Below are 15,627 nucleotides of genomic sequence, written 5' to 3'. Positions count from 1 at the left end.
GAAGTTTAAACATTTCAACATTTAAACTAACAAATGAAATAAATTCCTTCAGATTGAACATGAACAAGATTCTTTCCCATTTTAAGAAGAGTTATTGTAACTGTTTGCATCTAATAATTAACACATCAGGTGGGTAATTACTCATAGACCATGAAAAATAGGAAGATGGAATTTTGGGAAGTTTTAACTTAGAGAGAAAAGGGTATCAGAGTATTATCCTGCACATTACCAGCATTTTGCTGTCATATCACTCTGTGTGTGGGGCTGTCAAGATGTTATAAGGAAAAAGGCGCTTCACATTCAGCAGATCATTTTTCATATGGAATTGGAAATTTGAAGTGAAAACCCTGTTGAAATGTTATCTTAATTTATTTTATGCTTTCAGGTGGATCTTACACAGAATGGCACATATGATGCTTCACAGGCATTTATTTCATACGTTCTTTTCCGTTACACCTCTGGAGACAATTTACACTTCCCTGGCTGTTGGATGAGTAAGCCAAACTTAAGTTTTACTACCTGCTTTACAGTTAAAATACACTCAACATTAAACAACAGACTGGCGTATATTGTTCCTACCTCATTCTTCCAGCTAAAATTCCATATTGAGATAATCTGTGTTCCACACACGTTTTAACACAGTAGAAAAAAAGCCTTACTAAGAGCTGTATCTATAGCAGAATTTTTAAGTTCCTTCCAGGTAAGTTATTAGTATCCCTTTTCTTTCTAAAATATTTTTTCCATATGAAATAAATGGCAGGATGGACAGTCAAGCTTCTGGATGATTGCCTAATAGTAAAGAAAAGGCTTTAAAGAGAAAAACCACATCCATTCCTTGTATGCTATTGAACTATGAGAACTATGATTTGTAGCATTCTCTGCAAATGCATATGCAAGTAGCTGCTATTGCCCTGACTCTGGATACTAGGGTCCTTTCCATAATGCTTTTGTCTTTTTCCAGATGAAGGAGAAAAGTCTTTTCAAGTTATTACACATTTTCTCAGCTGTTTCTTTTTGACTCAGAGCATATGAAGTGCTTATATAAGAAGCCTGCAGGCAGGTAACTATACTAGTTTTCAGTGACAAGATTTATCTGTATTTTAACAATTAAGGCCACTATTTTAATAAAATGAAAATTCCAATCAATAATCCTGCTCAGTTTCAGTATGTTCCCCATTCTTCCTACTTCAGAAGAACATAAAGAGGTAAGAATTGTACAGCACAGCTCCATCTTTAATGAAGTAGATAATCTAATTGCCAGCTTATCAATGTAATGGGTAGTTGTCCACACACTAGCCCCACTACAAGAATAAGACACAGTTACAAGTAACTACTGCATTTGTTTCTCCCCTAATTTTCATTCAGTTCCTGAAAGAACTGAAAGCGTCTAAAGTTTTTTTGCACCTTGAGAAAGTCTACTTCGTTTTATTACTGGAGAGCAGGAAGGGCTTTAATGTGTCCTTGGCTACAGCGCATGCATACGCTGCAAGTTCCATGTTTCCAGGCTAGCAGCCTCTGTTCCTGTCCTGCCTGATGCCTGGCTGCACAACTCAGCGAAAAACAAACTGCAAATATTGCTGCATGGAATAAAGGGAAAGATATGGTAAATGCTTCTATCTTCTGTCATTCTGCAGCTTGACGTGGAACAGCATCTCTTCTTGTTTTTCTTTAATCTTTGCAAGAACTACTGAAATCAATACAAGTGCTCTGTTGCTGGGTGATTAAAAATAACGTGTTCAGACAAGCAGCATTAAACTACACAAATGCACGGGTACGTCTCCCTCCGTAACAATGATCAGTTCAAGAGCACCAAATTATAAATGAGATGCCTGATGCAAGACAAACAAGTTGTCTCAGAAATGCACCTACTCCAGTTTGTTAACCTAATTTTAGATTGCCAGGTCAGAAACCGTGTACATTACTAGTGCTGGATCACAACTCCCAAGACAAATAGGGGGGACTATGTGATTACAGAATCCTGACCCCACGGAGTTCTCTGTTGGCAAGATTTCTGGTGGATGATCTATTTAGAGATGAACCACTAAGCATGGGAATAAACCAACATTATTTCAGTTTCCTAATTGAAGCTCAACTGTATTAAACATGAAAAGTGTTCTGGATTAAGTATTTTTGAAAGGAATTTGTTCTACAAAGTTCAGATAGTATTTCTGTACCAAACATTTAATTCAACAAAGGATTACATCAAAAGTGATCAAATTTGAACAGAAAGTAAACAAAAATGCATATTCAAGGTAGTTTAATATGTATTTTCTGAATTAGAAATATCACTTTCTTAAATGAATGATAATTTCTAGTGTAATGATCCATTAATCCCCTCCCCCCTCACTGAATTACATTATTTATACATATAATACAGAGGCGACTGCAGTTGGAAACAACAATATTAAAATAAATGTTTAATAGATACAAAGGATCTTTTCTCCATAACATAGTTTTTCTGGTGTCTGGACACCAATTTTAAAGTAATTCTCTATTAGCATTAAACTATTTAAGTGCAAAACAATTTTCTTTTAAAAATCTATGATTGCAGCATCCATCTTCCTGAATAACATTTTGAAGCCAGAAAGTAATGACTTTCATCTCCCATGAGTGCATTCCAGGCTGTCTTCTAGCCACCTCTGGTTAAAAAAATCAGTGCAAAATAAACAATGGTGAAGTACTAGTTTAACCATTGAACTTACTAGAAGTTAAGAAACATACTTTATTTTACACTATATATATATATATCTTTTATTTATATATTTATATAGAGAGATTAAATTACACTGGACGTGGAAAGTATAAAGAAACCCAAAAATGTTACTATTTTACCTGCAGCACCGAAGGAAGCTTTTTTTTTTTTTTAAATGAAAACTCTTCCTTGGGTGAGCAGCCTAGCAGTATTAGCTGTAAGAAGAACTCATGACATTATTCCTTTGCAGATTACTATGTGATTCACATAATTCCATGTTTACGCTCTGCCACTTTATAATTTCTGATGCTCTTTGCCTGAAGAACAGCTCCTGGTTCCACTGTCATTACTTCTTGTCCTGCGTTCAGAGATTTGCTAGCAGTAGTGTGATGGCTATACTACAGTTCCACTTGGAGAATTGGCCTGGGTTTGGGATGACAATAAACCCTGCAAACAAAGCAGTTTACATTAATCCAGCAAGAGAACCTGGAATAAATTTTATAAAGTTCTTAGCCTGAAGCTAAAATGAGTACAATTTATTTTTACCACCACTTGCACCGTCTTTCCTACAAAAGAATCTAAGCCACTATTGCATCAGTCAGGCAGCACACAAAAGAGCTTTCAGTAAGAAAGCATGTGCGTTTATGACACATGATGAACCTGATCCAGCATTTGATTTAATCTACCTTGCATTCTGAGGTGTTGTGAACTGTGAAACCTTTAAGAATCATACACCAAAAAAAAGCAATCAGCATTTTATTAGGGTAGCAACAAACAAGCCTACTCCAATATCAACAAGTTTGACACCTAGCCTGATACAGGGAAATGCTCAATCTCTTTTATGCTACTGACTATTACAAGCTTTGTATAGAAAAATAGATCATCTAACCAAATAGTTACTTTGGTAATTTAAAAAGTGAGACACTGCACAAGATCTCAGTAAAGATTTCTCATTACAATTTAAGCTTGCATTCAGGAAAATGTCTACCAGCTCGTTTACCTACATGGTCACTCAGATGAAGTGTGACTGACTGTCATTTCAGACATGTCCCACAGCTGTGCAGAGCCCCTTATTATGCAGAGGCTGCTGCTCCAGGTTAAGGCAGCTCTACCTAAGGGACAGGTATCAATGGGCAGATGCCAGTTCAGATGCATGTAGAGTAGCCCCTTTTTGATCATTCACATAAAAGTAACCATATAACAGACTGACTTAAGAGAAGCTTAATATTAAAATACCATTTAGTCTTCTTGCAAGGCCAATATTTAGGTTACAGTAAGTGCCAGCAGGTGGAGGAGCACAGTGGCAATTAAGCTGGAAGCACATCAATGAGTATCACCGTGCAACTCCTTACTACGTAAGGCATGATAAATGCACTTTAGCAATTAAACAGCAACCAGCATAGGTTTTTACCTAAAAATTAAGATCCTGTGACTCAGATCCATCAAACTAGACAAGCTCATGCAGCACTTACACAGTGTAGAATTAGGCCACATCTTCAGAACCTACAGGAGCTCTTTCTTGCTTGGAGCCAAGAATGGAAACGTCCTGACTGATGGGAAAAAACCCTGCCCAGAGACTGAAGAGGTGGGAGGAGGGCTGGACTGGCTGGATTCAAGTCATCAAGCTCCTGCTGAAACTGGAGTCCCTCATTTTAACACACATCTAATCTACCAGTTCAGAGACATTATGAATCTGGATACAGTTGGAGGATGCATAGCAGACCGCATGCGTGTGCGCGTACTCGTGCGTACACTTGTACACATTCTGTATTGCATTGCTATACTGAAGCACGTGGCACTTAATTTGGTGCCCTCCACAGGTCACACTTGCAGGAACCAGGACACCTTTTTTTTAAAAGTTATTTTCACTTGTCTAATGGATATCAAATGCTTTTGAGGTAGACCGAAGCAGGTTAGTCTTTAAACTTGTTTGACACTCAGGATGTGCAAAGATACTGCAAAGTTCAAGAGAAGAGAATAAAAAAGTTTCCTAGTTATTAGTCAAGGAATAGATGGTGAAAAAAGGCAGAACACTTAGAGCAAACTAAAGCACTTCTGAGAATTTTTGTCAAGAAAGTTTTGTTTGGAAGTGATGAGAATGAATTTGAACTCTATAGTTCACTGCCAAAGCACTCTTCAGAAGTCCACTAAATACAGCAGCAATAGAGAGGTCTTTCTGAATGGAAAATTACATCCAATAAGCAACTTTCACATATGCTGGAAAAGGCATCCAAAGGTATTCTTTTCAGTGATCCAAACTGTTAATATGCAAATACATGCTTTATAAGCACGTAAGTACATAATACTGAGTCTTTATTAACAGGCTTGTGATCATGCTAGATGATAAATGAGCACTCTTCTATTAGATTTACAGATTTTTAATGCAACCAAGGGTCAGGAAACAAAATTAAGACAGCTTCATATTCCTACAACCCCTCCAGAAACAGGTGACACCTACTGAAGTTCAGTGTGGAGTCTTGTTCCTTGCAAATTCTGTATTTCAAGTTCCAAGACCAAGAAGGAGTCACTCAGCCCTGGTTTCATCTCCCAAGCTGTGAATACTCCCTGCTTTAAATCTCTGGTAAAATGAGTGCTAGGAACTCCATAGGTTTCAGTCCTTGCTCTGCATTAATTCTCTGAGCAAGCAAGCCAGAGGAAAACCAAAGTGGAAAGAATCACAAGATCAGTATCATTGTGCTACTGCAGACAGAAGCTTCGAGAACTTTGCCAGTACTGCCTGATACTACCAGGCAATGATGGCTATTTCAGAACATCACTTCTGTGGGAGATCAGAAGTTTTGTGAGTTCTTTCAAGTAGTTAATTTCAGATGACATCTTAGACGTCAGGTGTTCACCCAAGAAAAGCAAGAATAAGAATATGTCTTCTAGGCACAGAAGTCTTATCAAAGCAGTGACTATTCTTGGTGGATCTTGAGTAATGAGAAAAGGTTACCGATTTTTGCCATTACTGTATTGGAGCTTTTCAAACAAGGGCAATGATGTTAGATATAACAGGAAACTTTAGAAATCTACCGGGAAAACAGGTGGGGCCTCCAAAAAGAGATAAATGTTTGACACATGTAAGAGTCTGCTCAGTAACACAAAGGGTGTGGAACTAGAATGTTTGGAATTGCATTCTCTGGGAATAATACATGGATGTAGTTATGAAAAAAGTATAGAAAGCTCCTGCCTATAAAGAAAGAATAAAGAAATTAAACTGCAGTACTTTCTGTGATGAAACCACCCAGTGTAGCCAGACAGGTGGTAAAAGATGGCGCAAAAGCCGCAGCCACTTATTAGTGTAACAGCAAAGCTGCAGTTTTACAGCCATGACACAAAACACAAAATTGAGATTCAGCAACTAGAGCTTTGCTGTGTGGTGCAGGCTTAAAGCTGAAGAACAAACAGATCATGCTGAGCAAGCAGCAGAAACCAAAAAGTTTTGAAAATAAATGTAGTCTTTTATTAGCAGTATTATTTTGCCAGCATGTGGGTCTAGCAGGGGGTAGGAAATAGAACAGTTATGAGACCCAGGTCAAGAATTTGATAAAGGAATCTTCACTGCAATCTCAGAGAGGGTTCTCCAAGGAAGTGCTACATCATTTGCCATCTTAATGGAATGCTGCACAGCTGAAATGTGCTTCATTTGTAGAGGATGGTGTTGGTTTTATTACATCAATTAGTATGAGAGCATTGAACACAGACTCTTTCAGCAGAAGTTGCTAGGGTTGTTCCATGTTTCTGACTTCCTTCAATAGACAGAACTTTGCATATTTGGTAAAAATAGACTTGCATGGGTAGGAGCAAAAAGCTGTAACAAATGCAATCAGTAAGGTAATTTCCACCTAAGAGATTCATGGCACTCGTTGCTGTGATCTGGTCAGAAAGACCTGCAGCAGTATTAACTGTCCTATTTCTGCCCCCCCCCCCACCCTGCAATCCAGGAGATTGTGGAAGGGTGGAGTTTTTTTGTGGTTTGGGTTTTTTTGTGTGTTTGTTTGTTTGTTGTGGTGGTGGTTGTCGTTTTGGTTTTGTTTATTCTGGGTTTGGTTTTGTCTTTAAAAATTCCATATGTGACCCAGCCAAAACTCTGGGGGTTTTCCAAAGATATGAAACACAAGGTTTCAAAACAGAAACTAATTCTATGAAAGATCAAAACCCCCTCCCAAAACCCCATAAACTGAAAGATACTAACTAGAAAAAAATCTAGCAGTAAATACTGAGTTAATATTTTCTTCATGTTAATTAGAATGAGGGAAACTGGAGCCAAAGCTGCAATCACATGTAGTGTCTAATCTAGATGATAAACTGCAAGTTTGGAGACGTGAGCAGGACCTGAGAAGTTAATGTCTCAGAGCTACTTCAGCCTGCTCTTGGCACATTCTGATTTTTGCCTGGGACAAGAGCTCAACAGGCTTTAAGTAACTCGCTGGATGTCAGAACTCTGCACGGCCTTCCTGCTTCCCCTTTTGAAACTGAAAGACAAAAGAAAGCCAAATCTCCAGTGTAACAACCAACCAGTGTGGGAAAAAAAAAACAAAAACCAAACCATAACAACCAAACCAAACCCACAAAAAAGCCCAAAAAGTTGTGTCACCAATGCAATTAAGCCAACTAACAACAAATGGCAGAATTAACAAATACCCATACAAACATGGCAATTACTTGATAAACCATTTATGCTTTTGGCAGTATATGAAATAACGGGGATCTGTTATTCAAACAATATTCCATGGGTAGTTTATTCTGGTCCAGAACTGTGATATTCCTGCAGTAACTGGAAAAAGGAGTCTGGACTGAGACCTTTGCTTTACAAAGGAGCCTATGGTCCAGTACAGTGTTTGAGCAATAAGAGTATGCCAAAACAGAATGAGTTTTTTTACATTTGTTTACAGTTCTTTCGTCAAATCAGCTGAATTAAGATGTGCGTGACAGTTTCTTATTCAAATGAATCAGCATTTCAGAGTAGATGCATTTCAGAGACACATTTCCAGTGGAGTCATAAAATTAATTAACCGACGATGTTCAAGGAAACCCATGCTGAGCACTGACATAACATACTATAGAGAAATATTTAGGGGGGTATAGGAAATAAGCTATCTTGACATAGTCTGTGTGTTCACTAAACAGTTTTAAGTGTATTCTTTTTCTCCATTTGACTTTTTTTTCTTTGTTCTAATAGTATTACAGAGAACTATGAATGATTAAACCATTTGACACCAAATCTTGTAAAAGCATTGGTAACATCGAGGAGTTTTCACATGCAGCTTCTGTGTACATGAAAGAGTTCTTCCTTCTAGCAGAGGTGTATCACCTTTTTTTTTTCTTTTCATTGACAATGAGCTAAGTCAAGGCTACCAGAAAACCAGAACAAGACTAATGAAGGCTGTCTAGTGGGACTGAGCAAGATTACTTCAAGACAATTATGCAATGGGCAAATGAAAGATACACATGGTCAAGAAAAAGAAATAATACATGATGCAACTGTTTGTGTGTTGGGAAAAGCAGAAAAGACTTTTGGCAGCAGAAAGCTGGTATGGCTTAAGTAATACAACCTTAACCTTCATTTAGGTACTAAGGGTCCACATGCTTAGGAACAATTAGTTTTCTAACTTCCTCAAAAAGTAAAGTTTAAAATTTTCAGATTAGAAAATAAAAGAAAATGAGATAAACTAGGGAAAACCTCAGGTAAAAGCATATGACTTAAGGCAACCACACTTGTGACAGTTGTAAAATAAGCACGGTCTTAAGCAGGGGAAGAAATGAGCATAATGAGTTTGATGAGCCTGATCAGCACCTACCTAAAATCCAACTTCAAAAACCAGAAGATAATGGGATCATGTAAGTTATTTTGCTGAGAAGTCTGTGCAACATTATTGAAGACAAGACAACTCTTAACGTGTTCCAGGATGTCTTTTGCCAGAGCACTGACCACAGAACTTGTGGAAGTTAAAAGTTGTTTCATGCTCACAATGACTGTTGGGAAAACTGGTTTGTTCTACCAGTTTTTGCATCATTCAATGTGACAGGATGTTCCCAGAACTTTCAGGATGGATTTCATTCTGTTCCTCCATTGGCACCAGTTCTTGAATATGCAAATATGTTGACCACTATGATGGGTTATCAATACCTTCTGAAGTACCAGAAATTTCTCAAGCTCACATAAGAAAGATGTAGTCTAAAGCTAGGAGACAGAGATAGTTCTAGTCTCTACCTTTTTCACTGAAATTGCCCTGAAGTGCATCTGAAGAACGTTAGTAAGTATCAGTTGCTTGGACCCTTCATCAGTTAACACACAACCACTGGTGCAAGGGTTACACAATCCCATATCCACTAAGATGAAAGGGCACTGTCTTAACTCTTTTGCCTTTGCAGTCAAAGTTTTACACTATTTTAGTTTTAAGTGCAGAGGAGTTCAGTTCTAGACCAGCCACAGGTCTTCTAGACTGAAAATGCTTCAATCTTCTGAGTCAGCCATATCCTTCGGGCTGCAAATTCAGCATTCATCAGGTAAGCATCAAGATCTAAAGCTGGAATAAAGAAAATACCCTGCACCAGAGTCCACGGAGGAAAGAGCTCCTGTAGAGTCCTAGAAGGCAAAACGCTCTGCCCCAGCTCCTATTTGATAGGTAAGCAGAGAGCATCTGGATAGATACATTCATGTCCACGTTTACTGAATCTGAGTTAAGTGGTTTGACAAGTATTCTATTTCATATTACTCTAGTCCTAAAATAAAAAAACATATCATGAGACATGACCTTATGAGCAAGATCTGAAGATCAAAACGTATGCAATCATCTTGAGATGAAGTGAAACATTCACGCAGAGCAGGTTACAGGATGCAATCAAGTTCTTACTTTAAAATATGGCAAGCTAATGGCTGTCATTGTGGCCATTTGCTCAGTACAGTATGATAGCTAAGACCACCTAAGGACTGCAAGATAAATTAAAACCCAAATGTGGAAAGGACTATTGAAAGTTATCTACATTTACAGTTCAATCACACATTTTTATTTAACATCAGTATACAGAGGACAACCCCATCGAGTTATTTTGTAATGTCAAGTATTTAGTAAAGTTCTTCAGCTGTAACAGTGACAATAGAACAGCTAAAAATAAGCAGTATGAAACAAACATGATCTTCTTAAAATTATAAATATACCAACAATACTTCTTAAAGCTTAATTATTGCAACAGTTAAATTAACAATAGTTCATGTTAGAAAGGCTCTATGAAATTTATTCAAGTTGTCAAGAAATTAGATGGAAGTGTAAAAAGGAAATACATATGAATTTTACTTCTGTTTTTCACTAAAGGTAGTCAATACAATTTTGTACAGTATCACCTAACATGTCAATCTTTAACAGACTCCAGTATACAGAATTCATAAAATGCAGAAAAAAATATTTAATCTTTACATGTAAATTGACAGTAAATTAACTGACACAAGTTTTATTATCGTAACATAAGCAGGCCAGCATTTTAAATATTAATTTAGTAGTTTTATGTTGTTAAAGGGGCAGACATATACAGTCATTCCAAGTACATCATCAAATTTTAAGAGGTGATAATTCAGAACACTAGAAAGTGTTTAGTAAAAGTCATGTTATTTCCTAATCCAGACATCCTCATCATAAAGCCTTTAACAGGGTTATGATCTCTCCTGGCTTTACTTGGAGCCGCTAGTCACACCTCCTCACGCACGCACGCACGCACACATACCTTGCTATAAATATCACACCAGTGTACTAGGTTTAAGTTCACCCTGATAATGTGGGTATGCTCTGTGCAACTTTGCTATTATGCACATTACAGAAAGCTTCAAATTTTAGCATGGTAACCTGAAGTCATATAGCTGTGTTTCAGTTTTACTATAATCATCCCTGAAGTTTATACAGATACCGTATCACGTCGAAAGAAATCTATTTGATAGTACTTAAATACCAGCAATTGAACTTCAATTGTAATGATGAAATGCTCCTTTCCATTGAGGAAGAATTAGTATGTATAGTTGCTCATCTCACTCAAATATACTACATGAATGTTTAAGTACTTTCACTACAACAGAAGCCATACTAAAACATGATACTGTACTACAATTGTAGTTAACTAGAAAATTCAAGGATGTTATAATTTAAGTTTTCCTGTACAATAAGTCAAATAAATAAATTCATGTGCATTTGTTTTACAAAATGGTAGCATGTTTATCTTGCTAGGTTATACACTGCCATTTCACCTCTTCATACTTCTAGCCAATCTTACCTTGAGCTTTCTTACAAAGGAAACCACTAATCAGCAACTTTCATGTAGGTAAAATGGAGTCACTATACAAGAACACCTAACTCTGAAGTCAAACACAGAAATCATGTAGATAGTTCCTCTTTCCACTAAGTTCAGAGAAAACTTGTTTTGCATATCCAGGTACCACTTTGGTTTTTTTGACGGGGGGGGGGGGGGATCATTGGGTTTTGTGGGTTTTTTAAATTGCTTCTGCAGGTCCTGTAACTCAGTTTGAGTGGCCATAAAAGTAGCACAGGAAGTTTACCTTGGTTTCCTCTCAAATTATTTTCCTGTACTTTCAGATTAACACAACAGTTCTGTGATCCCATTTAGGTTATCCATCAGGGCCTGGGAAAGACAGTGAGGAGAGGCAACAGCTAATTGTCACCATGTGGAGCAGAAAGTTCATACTCTTGTTAAGGCAACCTATTTTTTTCACCACCCTGAAATTTCTTCCACAAAAACAGGCTAACAAAAACCAAGAGTGAAAAATTGAAACTAATGAACCCTGAGCCTTGTTCAACTTGATTTTAATTGGATTTTGCCATTCACTTCACCTCAGGCTGACTTGGAATTAGTATAATGGTTCTGGAAGTGCAGTGCAAGAATGGTATATATCCAGTGAGGAAGCTCAAGGTATGATGATACACTGAAGTAGTGATTTGGGAAGTTCATAAACAGTCAGGACACTCTGTAAGCACTGTGCAGCCTGTCACCTATCATAAGGATCACGGCTGAAGAGACAGTTCTGGATTATTTTTCACTAATGGCAGCACCAGCCCAACCATAAAAATGAAGAAAACTTTTCACACAGTGACCAATTATCCAGAGCATCTTTTGATGGCTATTAAAAATGAGAGGGAAAGGAGCACTGGCTCAGTGGAAATTGTGTTAGACACTGCAAGCCTGCTTCAGTTTTCCATCCAATTCTTTCCTTAGGCTGGCAGTGGCATGAATTTAATGAAGGCCTTTTGAGGCAATGATGGAAGAAGCAGCAAGATTCAGAGGCTTTCACTCTAGAGTTGGCAGAGGAAAAAAAAGTGATGGAGTTTTAAGATCACTTGGGGATCCATATTTCAAAAGGAAGACTAGAAATAGCAGCTTTAAACCCCAGAGTAACAGGATAGCCTAGGATAGAACAGCTGGCAAAACAGAAATGCATGGTATATAACCCAGTAAGAAAGACATTACCATGAGTGTTTTATACTTTGACAATTTTCATTAAATAAAATTAGTAAGTGCTTTCCTATAAACAAAAAGATGCTCGTAACGTCCTTCTGGCACAAATATTTTCCTACCAAAGCCCTGTAAACATGCCATCAAAATTTAGGTTTTACCAGTAGAGTGAGCTCACTAGAAATGCAAGTGAAACAGAAAAACAAAATCATTTGAAAATGTCTAAGTAAATACTTCCTAAACAATATGGCATTTACATCAGTGTGCAATATATTAATTTGAAAGTGATAACTTTAGCATGAAAATTACTTACCTGTAATTAAAGTTTTCCATATTGGCCAATACATAAATCCTGATTTTTGGTACTGCATACTTTATCTCTGAAATATTTGAAATGTCATATTCCAAATCAAAGTCAATACACAGAAATATTTAAGTAATACCCAATCTAAGAAAACCCACCTCAGCCATGGAAAATAAATTTAACAGTGTAGTATTTAGTAGTACCTACAGGAACTTTTAGAACAAAAATAAAATAGAGGTAACAATAGAAATCTGAGGCACTGCTCTATGAGTATAAAGTTAATTCATAAGACACATGAATTGTACAGAGTCATGGAAGTGGAAACTGCTTTAGAATTTCAATTGAGGACATTTTAATAGTTTAGTGTTTGGGGGAGGGGGTGTTCCTGTCTTAAAATGTTTGGTTGTTTGTTATGTTTTTTTGTTCTTGGGGGGGTTTGTTTTAATTAATGCTGTATCTGTATTTCATAGGAATAAAAATACTTTTGGTAATACCCTCCTCCCTTGTTCCCAGAACAGGCTTCAGCATTTTTAAACCTTTAAAAAAATGCGCATTAAGATGGAGAGTGGACAGAGCTCTTTAGTGAAATTTATTCCATCTCAAAGAAACTGAAAATAAACTGAGTTTTACTTAAAAGTTTATAGCAAGGAGGATTTGGTATATAGGTATATATAATATCTCCACTTCAAAACTCAAATTTATGAGCCAAATGGTTAAAACTAATGAACATCAGATTTTCATTTACATTGCCCAATGTGGCAATATTGAGGTACTACCCAATTATTTCTTTAGTTGATAACCTATGTGCCCTTTCAGACATTTTCACAACAATAATGGCCCTTCGTGCTAGATCAGCGCTAGTAATGTTTTCATAGCTGTGTTCCTTTAAACTGTTGTTTGTAAACAAAGCTATTGTAGCACAAAGTACTTTTTAATAATCACCACATTAATATTCATTCAAAATTTAGCTTGCTGTACATTGGACAGAAGGAAAATAAAGTCTTATCTGTGTTAACAAGAGTTAAATCTAGCAATATATTTTAATGAAGGTTCAACTAATAAACCAGGTGCCATCAAAAAGCACAAGCTTGTGATCAAATTGCCTAACTAAACTGACAATAACATAACACTGAAACTACTAGAGAAAGCTTGCATGATTTTCCCTAACTTAAATACATAAATCAAGACCTGGCTAAAATTAAGAATTCCTTGCTATTAGTGATTCACAATTTCAAGAGCACAAACTACAGTCAGTAAAGGGCTCACAACTCTGTGCACAAAATGGCTGATGTTTTAATAAGAAGTGGTTTTACATTAGCGGCAGGCCACCACACAAAAGTATGGAGAAATAAACCACTTTAGTTTTCAGTTTTTTCAGAGACTCACATTTCTCGTTAGACTTAGAAGAGGCAGCTTTTCATAAGCCACTCTCATTGGGAGTGTATCTTGTACAAAACATTATAAGGATTATAATTATTTTAGATTGACAGGTTTTAACTTCCATTTTTACATAAATAGCTTTCGCCATATTATGGTTACGTTTTAAGTATAAGAACACTGATCAATAGTTTAGATGCACAGTATTTATTTCTTCTGCTGGAAGGCAACTATACTTAATAATTGTATCCAAGACACTTCAAATCATTCAGAAATATGGCATGCAGTATCCAAAAGTATGGCTCTGAGGATTTTTTTTTTTACATTAAGCATAAAGAAATTTTATATTCAACATTCATTTATATTTCAAGAAAACTACCTATTCAGAGTTCTAGTTCTTTGATGCAGCATTAAGGATTAAAACTTACCACTTTACCAGGCCTTGCCCATGTGCAAATAAATCCCTCCTGACAAGCAGTGACTATACAGTCTTCAAGAAAAATTAACACAGTCAGTCTTTCATGTGCTATCTTTTTACAGATAAGAGGCTCTAACAAGGGAACATCTTCCATTCGGGGACAGAGAGGTGTTCCCAAAGTTTTAGCTGGGTCCGTTTTGGTTTTAGTAACTAGGTTCAGTTTGTCACTGCTCTTGCTAGATATATGTCCCATGCTATGATTTCTCTTGTGATCTTTTTCATGGTGTCTTTCCTTTCGATCGTGTAGCGATAAGGTTGCAAATTTACTAACACCAGAAGCAATGGCACCATCCATGACACTGCTTTTACTGCCAGCATTTGAGACTGCGGAGTGTGGAAGGCTGTTTGACCGCGGAAGAGGAGGGGGTACAGAGTTTCCAGGTGTTGTGATACTGTTTCCATTACTTCCTGGGTTAGTTCCACCACTTCCAGCAGGTGGACTTGTGGCATTCATGACATTTGTATGTGTCCTTGCTCTTGAGAGAGGTTGGTGGGGGAAAAGGATATCTTCCGTAAGATCCCACAAACAGAGCTGTGTGTCCTGGCCTACTGAACCAAATCTATACGTAACACTTACTGGACGACTGTCTGTAGAGTTCCTTTTGGATAGCCTAGATTGCGTACTATTTGCTCGATCTCTGCCAAAATGAAGGTCTTGGAAATCCTCATCACTTCCGCTAAATTCCATCGGGTCACTCTCTTCTACGCTAGTGGTATATGGATCAAACGCAACAACACTGACCCACGATTTATGTCCGTGGCCTCTCGCTATTACTCGACAGTCCACGAAAGACCAAACCGTTACCAAGTCATCCTCTCCACCTGTCACTATGTATTTCCCATCGGGACTCCAACACACACAGAGCAGTCCTCCAAAGTAGCTTTTCATTGTACCATGCAATTCCACCGAATCAAAGTTAAACACACGAAGAAAACCATCCTGGCTCACACATGCCAAGAACTTCCCATCTGGGGAAAAGGCAAATTCATTCAGGGCACCCTCACCTACTGTCCATTTAAGCAGAGGGTTTTCTTGTGGATTTACTCTTGCAAGTGTGAACTGCAAAACTTTCTCCTTGTTTAAGTAGCTGGTAGTGCGGGGCTGTGGTACCACAAGTGTGCTCCACGTTATACAAGTACATATTGCCACTGGAATGAGCTACTAGGAAAAGGCTTTCCGAACCTGGTACCCATTTTACACAGGTTACTCTGGACTTGTCTATTAGTCTCTGTGAAAAAACAAAGAAGATACATATCAGAAAGTCTGAAAATTAAAGTTTTAATGATTAACTGTAAATCTGAGCTTCTGGGGGGGATGGG

The 15,627-nt window shown here is 37.4% G+C and overlaps 1 protein-coding gene across 1 annotated transcript in view; it reads right to left on the bottom strand.

Annotated features, from left to right (window-relative positions):
- Window positions 1-3,049: 3,049 nt before the first annotated feature.
- Window positions 3,050-15,627, bottom strand: part of WDR20 (WD repeat domain 20) — a 47,864-nt gene continuing 35,286 nt past the window's right edge. The window contains 3 exon segments of the mRNA XM_068160151.1: window positions 3,050-3,139; window positions 14,258-15,337; window positions 15,339-15,536. Of these exon segments, the coding sequence (XP_068016252.1) occupies window positions 3,086-3,139; window positions 14,258-15,337; window positions 15,339-15,536 (1,332 nt within the window). The 3' untranslated portion in view covers window positions 3,050-3,085.

Source organism: Melanerpes formicivorus, unplaced genomic scaffold (assembly GCF_026170545.1).
Source record: "Melanerpes formicivorus ecotype bairdi unplaced genomic scaffold, bMelFor1.0.p_v2 SCAF_48, whole genome shotgun sequence".
In the NCBI taxonomy this organism is placed as follows: Eukaryota; Metazoa; Chordata; class Aves; order Piciformes; family Picidae; genus Melanerpes; species Melanerpes formicivorus.
The sequence above is the reverse complement of the archived record's forward strand: the minus strand, read 5'-3'. Positions and strand labels throughout refer to the sequence as shown.